The 12,540-nt window shown below is 39.1% G+C and overlaps 2 protein-coding genes across 2 annotated transcripts in view; one reads left to right on the top strand and one right to left on the bottom strand.

The window, feature by feature from the left end:
• LOC762970 (microprocessor complex subunit DGCR8) overlaps window positions 1-8,359 on the bottom strand; it is a 14,684-nt gene extending 6,325 nt beyond the window's left edge. Inside the window, exons 1-5 of the mRNA XM_030991406.1 lie at window positions 8,290-8,359; window positions 3,701-4,663; window positions 3,103-3,245; window positions 1,340-1,460; window positions 417-584 (exon numbers count right to left, since the gene is read on the bottom strand). Coding sequence (XP_030847266.1) covers window positions 417-584; window positions 1,340-1,460; window positions 3,103-3,245; window positions 3,701-4,580 — 1,312 coding nt within the window. The 5' untranslated portion in view covers window positions 4,581-4,663; window positions 8,290-8,359. The remainder of the gene's footprint in view (window positions 1-416; window positions 585-1,339; window positions 1,461-3,102; window positions 3,246-3,700; window positions 4,664-8,289) is intronic.
• Window positions 8,360-8,406: 47 nt separating this feature from the next.
• Window positions 8,407-11,930, top strand: LOC100890596 (39S ribosomal protein L50, mitochondrial). Its single transcript, XM_003725773.3, has 4 exons — window positions 8,407-8,537; window positions 9,667-9,857; window positions 10,393-10,534; window positions 10,933-11,930. Exons 1-4 carry the CDS (start codon window positions 8,412-8,414, stop codon window positions 11,206-11,208), a joined length of 735 nt encoding a protein of 244 aa, XP_003725821.2. The 5' UTR covers window positions 8,407-8,411; the 3' UTR covers window positions 11,209-11,930.
• Window positions 11,931-12,540: the final 610 nt, after the last annotated feature.

A 12,540-nucleotide genomic window follows, 5' to 3' on the forward strand; every position in this document is an offset into this window, starting at 1 on the left:
GTTTCTAACCATAAAAGAATTCAATAAGAAGATACATTTGTATCCAGAAAAGTCCTAATCTCTTTCTGTATAAAAAGTTTGTTTGATATGTCTAATAACAGATACTTTGCCTCCAGGAGTTTTGCCTACTAGACACTACAATGTGAATGAGAGAATCTACAAGATCCGGACTAGACCTGGGCATAAACGGCCTGCCATAGTTCAAGTCCAGCTTCAGTCGATCTTAGTCTTTGTGAAACACTCTCCTAGTAGAGTCAACAATACAAATTGTTAAGAGCCAGAAGGGTGTTAGCTCATCATGTTCATTACAAAGTTAACATCATTCTAGCACTCAACAGGCAATGTACAAGTGTTATTAAGCCTAACAAAAACAAAAAAGAGCAACAACAAAACAGTATTAATGCAGTCAAACCTACCTACAGAATCATCTTCACATATATGAACACGGTTCTTTTTCTTGCCCTTTGCCCCCTCTCCTTTGACCTCTGACTCCTGATCCTTCATGTCTACATCAGGCTTTGATTGGTCGTCTGCTCCTCCAGCACCAGGGGATGGTTGGTCAGGTAAATTTCCATTTGGGAGATCTGCACGATCCATAAGAAAGGATATAAGACATACATCAGGGCCCCGTTTCACAAAACTTGTCATCAGTGACAAATGACAGCTTTTGTTATAAGCTACTGAAATCCTTGCTTCTGATTGATTATCAGCAGATTTGTCACTGATATTTGTCATTTGTCATTGAAAAAAGGCTTTGTGAAACACCCCCTGGAGGCAATTGTAATGAGAACATCTTGATGAGCTATATACTTAAAGGCAGATTCACATAGCCTATAGCTATATCAAACTGAAATGGCCTACAGATCATATAGCCTACTATAACTACACCCAACCCAAGCCTGATAAAAATAGACATGGATAATTCAACTCAACTCAACCCGAGTCAGAGATGTATAAACTATAGTTTGGACAAACTGCATCTTTCAATAGTTTCCCAACAAGATGCAGCTACATCTCTACTCTAGCAGGCTCTCACTCTCTCTCTCTCTCTCTCGCTCTCCTCCCCTGAAGTTCGCCCTCCATCACCACCTCCAGCAGTCAACATTCAATGAGGACTGCTGTGGGAGGATCATCTATCAAGTACCAAGTAAATAGTTGCAGGAGAATACTTTCATTGTGAACAAATAAATTTGCCACATATGTTTCGAACCAGAAATAGATGTCTTTGAAATAATAATAATAATAGTAGTGGGTTCTTGTATAGCGCTCAGGTCTGTCATATGTGACACTCCTGGCGCTCTCAAATGGTTCATCTTGTTAATTCGACTATGACAAGTACCTGGAGGCTCTGTCTTCATGTCCATTTCCTTGGCTTCAGGTTCCAGCTGTGCCTCCTTTTCCTTCTCAAGGGCTCGGCTGTAATGCATACACGGTATGGCAGCCACTGGAACACGATGCCTCTGTAGATACACAAAACATCAAATCAATGAAGCTGTTTCTTAATGTAAAATACACCTTCTTTACACACAAGTCAGTTGGATAGATAGTGTCAGGGAAGAAAGAAGAACAATTTAACACCCAGTACTCTGTGATTGTAAGACACATGATCTAGTGAAGATTGCTCTGCAGTAAATTTCTTAAATCAGTTACATTCTTAACTTTAACCTGTGATCCAAAACTATACCTAATTCTAGCCTTAAAACTAAAACTAAACTCAAACCCACACAGAGTACAGGCAATGGGAAATCTTTCAGTCTGCCCCATTCTTCTAGATCCCTGCACTCTTGAAGATCTAAGTGGGTACATCCTCAAGGCTAATCCTGCGTCTCGAGTGTTATGTAGTGATCTAAGAATTAGCACCTACCGGTAAGACCCTATGGTAATCTTAACCCACACCCTATACCTTGTGCCATATTTACATCTGGAGCGAACATTGCCAGAGAAAATCATATGTTTGCAGCCAGAATAGTGTTAAGTCACATACTGTCAGGACAGAGTTAATGCCCTTCTGGCTCTGAACAGACAAAATATCAATGAAAGACCACCTCTCCTTTGCTTGAGGCGAATCCTAGGCATCAAATGGCAGGACCATATTCCAAACAAGGATGTCCTCAAGAAAGGAGGCATGATGACCATCTATGCTCTTCTATCACAATGAAGACTGAGATGGCTTGGTCATGTCAGTCGAATGGAAGACGGTAGCATTCCAAAAGACATAATGTACGGAAAGTTAGCGACCGGGACCAGGGCTGTCGGAAGACCTGTCCTTCGCTTCAAGGATGTGTGCAAGAGGGATATGAAGGCCAGTGAAATCAACCCTACAAACTGGGAAGCATATGCTTCAGACCGTCCTGAATGGAGATGCGTTGTAAAGACGGGTATACAGAGGAGTGAGCAGAGGAGAGTAGACCAGTGGGAGGAGAAAAGACAACAACAACAAAGACAGCAGCTAGCTACGGCTTCAACAGCACAGCCACAAATGACTTTTATCTGCAGCAACTGCAACAGGACCTGCCTCTCTAGGATTGGACTGTTCAGTCACAGCAGGAGCTGCACACCAAGAAACTGACTAGTACAATTATAGCGCAATATTCTATTGTCTTTCGAGACAGACAGATGCCGAGGATAACCTCCAACCCATGTTATCTCATACTTAGTGTTCAACAGGGGAAAGATACATCGAGGGGTCAGTGACACAAAGACGTAACTCCATTTTTAGAAAAAGTGGTTTATGTGTCACTAAGCACTTGGGCCTTAAGGAGTTAAGTCTGTGTTTCACTAGCCATTGACTTCAATGGGGTGTTGGGCAGTGAAAAAAATACACGGGGGCTCGGGCAAATTAGCCCCCGAAAGTCATAAAACAGCCAAAAAAAATTTGCATAGAGTTCAATGCAAAACAAATTCATGCAAGCAAGCTTGAAAAGTAGCCCCCAAAATTGTTAAAGTATTTTTTCCCTGGTGTTGGGTGGAGTAAAGTCTTTGTGTTTCCTGAAAAGCCAACATTTTTTTGAACTCTTTGATATCAAATATTCCTTTTGGCAATATATGGAGTTACGTCTTTGTGTCACTGAACCCTTGACATGTATGCTGTCCTAGGCTTACCCTAGCACTGCCAGACCCTAGGAGGTAGGGTCTGGACCAGGAACACACCCTTGATGACCGGTGAAGGTAGAGAGGCATCCCGCATTGATGACTGATACGTATCCAACCATCAGGTAGACCTTCTAAGGGCTCTTGACCATGTCCTCCAAAGAGAGAGAAAATAGGTATAAAAGTGGTACTGTGGCATAATCTTTACAAAATGCTGAATACAGATGAAACTTAAGATAACATACGTTCCATTTAAAGTGCACTAGATTCATCTTCCTGTGTTGTAGACTCGCAGTTAAATGCAATTATGTATATAGACTCCTGGTATGAGCCATGGAATACATCCCCAAATATAGGGAAATGATAACACCCAGCTAAATAAATCAAAAGCAATTCATTCACACCAAAGGATGATTTTTTTTTTTTTTGGGGGGGGGGGGGGGGGGGGAGGGGTCAGTTTTTTAAATTTCTTTTGCTATTTTTTTTTTCAATAAGTAAACCTGAAAATGTATTCCTTGAAAAATTGAGCTCTTCTTATGTAAGTGCTTAAAATATTGAGTAACACAACTTGTTCCTACAGCTCTGATGGAATTAAATTTCTATTACTCACTCTTGAGTACTGTTTTCTCCTTGACACCAATAAGGCCTTCTGGAAGTGCACCTTGAGTGAGGACCTTTCTCCATGCCTCTCCTGCCTTCTTCCTTCCCTTCCCCTGCCGTGGGCCGTCACCTTTACTCTGTTTGTACTGCTCAGGTAGACCTTCATCCAGGAGAGCATCAAGGTCACCTTCACTGTCAGAATCCCACTCCTCCTCCATCATCTCCTCATCATCGTCCCCTTCCTCTTCCAAGTCATCCCCTTCCCCATCCAGGCTACCATCCGCAATGCTTCCTCCTGCATCACCGATGTCAGTAGTCCTAGGTTTGTTTCTATGTGGTAAACCACTGAGTTTGTTCGATTGGATGTAATCACCACTAGCATGTTGTCCTGTGGAATGGTTCAGTTCTATGTCACCTTCATCATCAATGTCATTGGCATCCTCATCATCGCCGTCTTCATCAATCACTATCATTTCATCATCACTTCCTACTTCATCTTTCCATCCTCCGTCATCCTCCGGAGGAAACACTTCAACATCCTCTTCCTCTTCTTTCCCTCTCTCCACTTCTCTGCACCCTTCTTCTGTATCCTCCATCATACACAAGTCATTGGCTTCACCAACCCTCCCAATCTCTTGATACGATGATCTTACGCTATCCAGTCTACGGAAATGGTGATCGTCGTCGTCGCTCAAGTTTATATCCAATCCGAGCAAGGCTGCTGCGCTATCTGGCTTGGCTTCTTTCAAGCTTGACTCGATGTCTCTGATTACATCGGGAAAGGCTTCAGCAATATCCCAAGCATCATGATCATAGGCGATGTTTGATGGAGTGATGTCGACCGGCTGGCAGAGTCGCTTGGTAGGTGGGGATTCATCTAAAGCTTCCATTGGGGGATAGAGGAAAGGTTCTACTTCACCTCATCTGCAACCAAAGATGATTTGTTAGGATCATGCAATGGCAAACAAATTCTCTGCAAATGTTAAAAGGGAAAACAGACAAATCAGCAACAAGCTCACTCATGATTAGCAATGACAATCGACGTGCACAGGGAAATGTGTACACAATACCGAGATATTCAAAATGAAGACGTCACAGACCTAGTTAACTTTCTTCTTCCTTGAAATGAATGAAAATCATGAAACACTCAGCCAAAATGAGCACTCGGATATTCATTTCAATGATTCACAGCAATTTATCCCTTCAAGGCTCATTAACTGATCCTAAGAATTAACTAAACTAACACTCATGTCATTTACAATTTAAGTAATTAGTACAGTTGGATGCAACATCAAAGCATGGTACCTGTCAATGGTAAACCAAAGGATAAATGCTCAAGTTGAAAAAGCCCCCGGTACTCTGTATACTAGACAAACTTACACTCTACTGCCTAAAAGGGCAATCCAACCTTGATAGTAAACTATTCTATAAGAAAGCAGAAAAATCAGAAAAGTAGGCAGGTGAAAGTTTGAATGAACTCTGACAACAACAAGAAAAGTAATCAATTTTCTAAAGTTGTAATTGCTAAACATATGGGCATTTCAAATTGGCTGAATCTGTAATGACACTATACCAAAGTGCCTGACAACCTTCCCATCCTTTCCAACACACAAAATGACTAAAATCTAAAATGTCAAATTTTGCAAAATCTAGGACTCGAGAGTGTTTTTCCTTTTTGAGAACCTTTTATAATATGCTACCCACAATCAATTTTGATAAGTGCCCCAATGGGAGAAGGCGCTTAGGAGGAAACATAAATTTATGGTATATCTTGTACACGACAAACAGAAGAGTTATCAGTGAAACAGGTAATACGTCACAATCCAGTGACCAAATTGTGGATTCGAGATTTACATAGCTTGAGTGATCTCATATTTCAAACACTTAAATATAACTTTCTCATTGTTGGTCCAACTTATTTCAAACTTTCCCTTTTCTGTTTCTCTTATGTTTCAGTTTTCATACAAAAGAAATTATTACCGGGTACAAAATGTTGAGGATTATATTAGGCGGATATGTTACCAGCAAAAACAGCATGGCAATGTACAACCCCATGCTCGTCTTGTGATAACATGCTCTGCCTCATGGCATCCACCTAACCATGTCATCAATTAAGTGATCTTAGACACACATGCACAGAGAAAAGAAAGGATAATGTATACAAATAATACTACTTGTTAGCTTTTATTTGACATATATGAACAACATGATCTGTGATAGCTTTGATGCTTGCAAGAATGTCCTTTGTTACAGAGATTTAATTTGGAAGGCATTTGCACATGTTCATCGTATCTCATTGTTTAATTTGTATATCAAAAAATAAAATAAACATGCAGTCATATATATGTACCCTACTCCCTCACCTCCTCCTAACAACTGTAGAAGCAATCATCCAAAATAATTCAGAATGAAATAAAAAATCATAATAATCATTGGCATGCTATGTCCTCTCCAATTCATGAATTTGATGTGTGACGGACGAAGACGAAGCAAACGCGTTGTTAACATTGGGATGCTTACTCAGCTATACTGTAGTTAACCCTAGTAAAGACAAGGCACACTGAAACACACCCAGGAGGTAAGATCAGACCTTGTCTAGACCAGTGAGAAATCAGTACAGTCAAGTTACATTCATCATCATCATCAAATAGAGGAGCCAGGTCAGTTTAGGGTGGGAATAATGAAGGAAATACTCCTTGTCCAGCCCATCATGAGATGCTGACATGAAAAAGCTGATACTTCTGCCAATGAGGAATTGTGCCAGGTATGTATTACGGTAGGTCTAGTCTAAATGTACAATGTATCTTAAAATAAGTGTTTCATATGGTTGTACATTGAATGACACATTCTCTAGTCTATATCTTACACTGATCAAAATTTGAACACCAACATTAATTAGACCAAACACTCTATGTAAACCTAACCTTAAACCAAATTGCACCCTAACCATAACAACAATGATTAACCTCAGTTACCTCACAGCATTCTGAAATAAAGGCCTAACCGCCTAAGGTCGGGGCAACTGTAGCCAGAGAGTATGTCAGAGCACCGTTTTACTGTCATACATGTATATAAGGCACCTCTGAGTTTTACCTCCACAGAAACTCCATAGAACAGGGCATAGATCACCAGAACTGAAATAAACCCAACTGTCAAATCAAAGGGCTTATTTTACAGGTTTAATAAAGAAAAGAATCAAGAAATACAAGTGATTCAAATGTGTAGACTGGAAAGTTACAAATAATTTTTTTTTAAATCTTAATTATTGTTTCATGTAGGAGATTTAAATGACAGCAGTTTCATATTTTGATTTTTGCTAAACATACTTTCCTACATACACTTCAGACGGTCTACTTCTTTTTTCTTTTCTTTTTTGCCAAGATTGAAATATCTAGTCAACCTGGCCTTGCACTTTGATAAAGCATCAACGTGGAAGTCAAAATTTCACTTATCTTTGCAAAAGTGCTGCATTAATAAAATAGTATAGATTCCTGGGTGAGCTGCCAAAGGAATTACCCAACCAAGTGCCTAAATTTAAAGAAAATTCAAATTAGATCTAGAATCTAAGTCTAAAAGTGAAAAGGGTGTTAATTTGTTCACACAAGTCAAAGTCAGAAATAAAACTACACAAACCTGAACTAATAAAATGTCATGCATCACAACACACATCGATGAGCAAGGTCTGGCACATGCTCATCAACAAGAACAAAGACATGGGTCAAACTAGCGACGAATTAAACTATAAAAAAATGAAGTAAAAAAGGTTTTTCGCATTTTCATTAAATAAGAAACCATTTGTTTAGCACAGTAGCACTTTATTTCGTCATCCTACTCTAGATTTTGTGATAATAATAATAATCATTTAAAGTCCACTCCAAATTTTATTAAGTTAAACCGAAAATGGAAATTCTTTTTGCCCAATTGATTGTGAGCCCGGCAGCCACTGAGCAGCGCCAGATCGACGTTGCTCTATCCCTTATTGTTGAACGCCAAACAAGGTAGCAGCAACTTCCAGCATTCTTCCAGTATTTGCGGTAAAGGTAAAGGTATGACGCGGCCGGGGTTCGATCCCACAACCTTTATATGAGAAAGGTGTGGGCGTGCAGACGAGCGAGTGGTTTTCAATAACAATATCTTGATAGTCAAGATTTCTCAAGCTGTAGTGTAAGCCTACTGTAGATGGAGTGTCGTGTTAGAATTGAGATCAAATTCAGACCGAGGTAAGCTAAGCGAGGTCTACAACTTCAGTCTCACAGTCTCTCAGACTAGATAGATCCGCCAGGTGATCAGGGTCTGTGAATTAATTAAAAACCATGCTGATGGCGAGCCTTCATAACTTAGTCTAGACCTATATGCATCTTCTGTAAATGAAATGAGTAAATTTGAATTAGTTAATATCAATAACATCATTCACTCACTCATGTCTCACTCTCTCACTCACTTCTCAGTCTCTCATGACAATGTCATGGAATCACTTTTTGTGTGTGTGTGAGAACACGCTCACACAAATATATGGACAATTATCTAATCTGGGTGATATAAATATTCATATAATATAAGTTTAAAGATTTGAAATTGACAAAATAACCGTAATTTTACCAAATATTTCAGCTGATCCCCCGCCAAGCCCTCTCGAAATAAATCCTGGGTACGTACGTCCGTCCCAGATATATGAGAAATCGAGCATAACTTGTCATTGCCGATAGATGGCAGTATTTAAAATGGCGTTTTCCATTCGCAAAAATGTGATTTCGTCGATTAATCAATATCATAAATTACTTGGTTTACGTGGCCTGAAGAACACGCATGAATACTGGACCTGTCTTCCAATTCAAAATCATCAACTTGTAAGTATTCAATTTGTTTGATATGACAAAGGTTACCCCTTTTAACAGAAAAATAGAGCCGCCAGGTCTGTAGTGAGGCAGGTCCCATGCGTTTACATTTGTGTTAGTAGTCCAGTCACTCCAGTGATCGGACAGGATCAGGAATTAATTGGAAATCGAATAATTGAATTGGAATATCTGTAATCATCCACTCACATGGCCAAGGTAGCCTTACGGGCTCGGTGATTTATGAAATAAGATATTGATATCACCAAACCTTACTTGGTATGCAATTGCCTGTGCCTGTGGCTGTGTGGAGCTGGAGAGCCATGATGTAAAAAACAAAAAACAAATAAAAAATGTGAAAATAGGGTCATTAATTTTTCATTGGATTTGAAATTGAACAGTAGGGGCGCTGGTCCGAGAATAAGGATCGTCTTTGTAAACCCGGACAGATGCGTCCGCAAAAATAAGGATTCTCTGCAGTTTCGCAGACATGTCAAATTTCTGATCTGTGCAAAGGCAATTAGAAAAACGGATTCCGCAATGAGTTTCTTGATGCATTTCACTTTGACTTTGTACAGAGAATTTCACATTATGAGCGATAAATCCTTGGAAAGATGGACAACCTATAATAGTAGTTAGTGAACTGGGGTTATTATTTCATTATGCAGAATCCCTTTATCGCCTAGCCAGCGCGCAGTTCAGGAACCCGAAACCCGCTGAGCGATGATGAAAAAAAAACATTTGCAGACGATCCTTATTTTTTAAGATGCAATTAGTCCGCGTTTATGAGGACAAAATGCGTACGATCTTCAGCACTCCTACTGTTGAAGGAGGAGTCTTTCTAAATGTTAAAAGGTCACACTCGCACACCTCAACTTGCTCAATTTTAATGAAAGTCACCAAATTTCACACAAAATCTACATTTTAATTTAAAGAGAGATGGAGAGATTTATAAATAACCTCTTTGAAAACTTCCAAATTCAGAAGCTAAAGCGGATTGATGTTGAACTTTTGGTTTTGTGCCTGGAATGAAATGAAAATTTAGCAGTTCCATTGATTTATCTACTCAAACTTATGACCACAGGAACTTGTTTATTTTACTGTTCATCATAGTCCAAGCCATGTTTTGTTTTGTTTGATGTAGATCAGTACCAGTAGTATCCAGCGTGATGCAAGTTTTAAGACCAATGAGGAGATGTCGTGGGTGAGGAGGATACTTCAAGGAAGTGGACCAAGTGCGGATGTGGATGAAACCTCGCTGGAAGATGAAGTGGTAGCAGTAGAACCAAGATATATGGAGATACTACAAGAGAAACAAACTAACTTCATCTCCAAGTGAGTGCCCTTGGTGTACATTCTCTATGAAGTAGGAATTCATGAGCTTTTAGATGGTGTACATACAGTACATCTATTTATCTAGATGAGTTAGCGTGGATGTGTCTGGAAAGGACATTTTGCTGACCAAATCATACAGATACAGAGTCTTTAAATGACTAGTAAAGCATCTAGACCTTACTTTCTCTCTCATTCTCTCTCTCTCTCTCTCTCTCTTTGCCTCCTGCTCTCACTAACTTTATTTCATTTGAGCTTTTGTACTCTCACCCTCTTTAAAGCCCATTTTCAATTTAAGGAAAATGTCTTTATCACCAAAGTCGTTTCATCATTGCAAAAAAATCTTGCTTCCAGTACAAACAGATTTTTTTTAAAGTCAGATAAAAATTGAACTATGAATAAGAAACTTACGACTCTTTTAAGGGCCATTCATTGTGCTGTAACTAATTTTCCTTTTATTTCAAGTTTTTTGTAGCTAATCTTAATGCTTTTGTGTCTTTGAAAATGCTCTTCTCTGCTTTATTCTCTATCCTTCCAGACCGGAAACTAGGAGAAGAAACTACTCTCCTCCTCATGATGTAGAAGATAGCCTTGAAGAACTGACACTTCAGCTAACTACCGAGACAGATCCAGTCAACTGGAAAGAGGTCTCATTCGATGATAATCTTTTCAAATTTCAGGTGGGAAGATTGTCAATATCTTTCATTTTTTTACCAAACCAAGCAATTTTAATTTTGTGGCATAGAAGTATGTAGATATTAATTCAAAATGATTTCGTAATTGTCTGTTATGATTATTCATTCAACAATGATACAGAAAACATCAGCTACAAGGCTACAAGGCTGTCATCTAGCAAGTCTGGATGAGTATTTTTTAATTATCATATTTTAGTCTACCTAGTTCATTTATTAAGGCTTCTTGATAAGTCTACATTTCGTTTATGAGCTTGTTACTTATTGTTAGCTCTTCAATATTTAAAAAAAAATACTACCCATGAGCCCATGAGCATGTCTTATGTTGTAGTCTTACACATTGCTTTAATATCATGTTTGTTTTGTATGTTTCATAAACGCTACAGCTACTGTCCAAATGCTCCCAGACGTTCCAACACTCCGTCCCTAGCTATCAACTGAGGAAGATGAAGACTGTTGAGGATGTGCTAACCTTCTACCAGACACCGGTGAAGGATACTTCTGTGTACGATGAACTGAGTACCAAGGAGCTCCCACCAAATCTACGTATACAGTGGGACTACAATGACTCCAAGCTGGAGGTTTATGAAGAATACTTAGAACATATAAAGTTGAAGAAATCAAGAAAGCCTTCTGATTGGCCGTTCAGGCCGTCCCATTGAAGGCTTTATGATAAGAACATTTTGGACTTGATGTGTGGCCAAGCAGAAGTGTGTGGACTTGCACCTACAGTTAGCTGACAACAGACTCCTGCCTTTAGAGTTGTAGTTTGATGTTCAGAACTTCTGTGACTTTATTCATGCCAGAGCTATAGTATGGGGGAAACAGATGCTTGACTTGAGCCTCTACATTCAAGCATGCACAGTGCATTGATGAAGTTTATATAGAGCATTGTTGCTGGATGAAAGTAGCCTATCATACTCTGAGATGTGATGATAAACTACATGTATCATGAGCAAATGAAATGTAACTTCTCCTTTGGTTATTTAAATCATTAGGAAAATAAATGATGAAGATATATCAGTATCATTAAAAATAAATTACAAAATACAAAATGAACTTACATGCAAACAGGACCAGGATTGGAAGTATACATCCAAATGTTTTGTGAGCCAAAGTTGTTTTAATCATAGTGCACATCATGCAATGATTTTTTTATTTTTTTTAATGCTCGAGGACAAAGACTCATTCTAAAATAATTTCAAATTGACATGAATTTAATTCTCTATGAGCACTGGAAAGTCTGAACAACGTGTGAAATACCTTATTAAGAGCTCTCATATATCTATGACGCGAAAGAAGGTTTCATAACCTATTGTATTGAAACGATGTGAAAGGCCTTGGCTATTCATACATCAAATATTAAAATTATGTGCACATACAACATTAAGTTGTTTTAGCTTTGTATAAGCAGTGTTTAATAGCTGGTTATAAGGATTGGTTAAAGGCTTAGGGCTTTGTGTGATGTAGATTTTAAAAAGGGACACAGAGAGAAAGAGAGAGAGAGATAGGGAGAGAGAGAGAGAGGGGGGAGGAGGTAGAAGGTGGAAGAAAGAGAGGAGAGAGAGAGAAAGGGAGAGGGGGAAGGAGAGAGAGAGAGAGAAGGGGGGGGGAGGAGGTAGAAGAGGAAGATAAAAAGAGACGGATAGGAAAAGTATGTTGACCTACCTTTTGTTGGAGTGATGAGTAAACTTTTTTTTCTGATAACATTTGTTCAGGATTTTATTTAGTAGAAAAAATATAGTGTTACAACTCAGATTTCAGTTGGAGTGAGCTTTTGGGTCGCTTAAGGTAGGGAACGGACTCCTGAGCAATCGCTGTCGAAGCATCTGTCGTTGCATGATATGATGTGAACAATATTAATGAATGTTAGGCTATGGCCTGAAACCTGGCATCCCTGCATGCTATGTGAGCTTTGTATACAAGAGTTCCATGCCTTTCAACTATTGAATAGTTCTGCAGTAGGTGAAAGGAAAAGGCCCAGGTCTAACTTG

Source organism: Strongylocentrotus purpuratus, unplaced genomic scaffold (assembly GCF_000002235.5).
Source record: "Strongylocentrotus purpuratus isolate Spur 01 unplaced genomic scaffold, Spur_5.0 spur5_scaffold_2, whole genome shotgun sequence".
Taxonomy (NCBI): domain Eukaryota; kingdom Metazoa; phylum Echinodermata; class Echinoidea; order Camarodonta; family Strongylocentrotidae; genus Strongylocentrotus; species Strongylocentrotus purpuratus.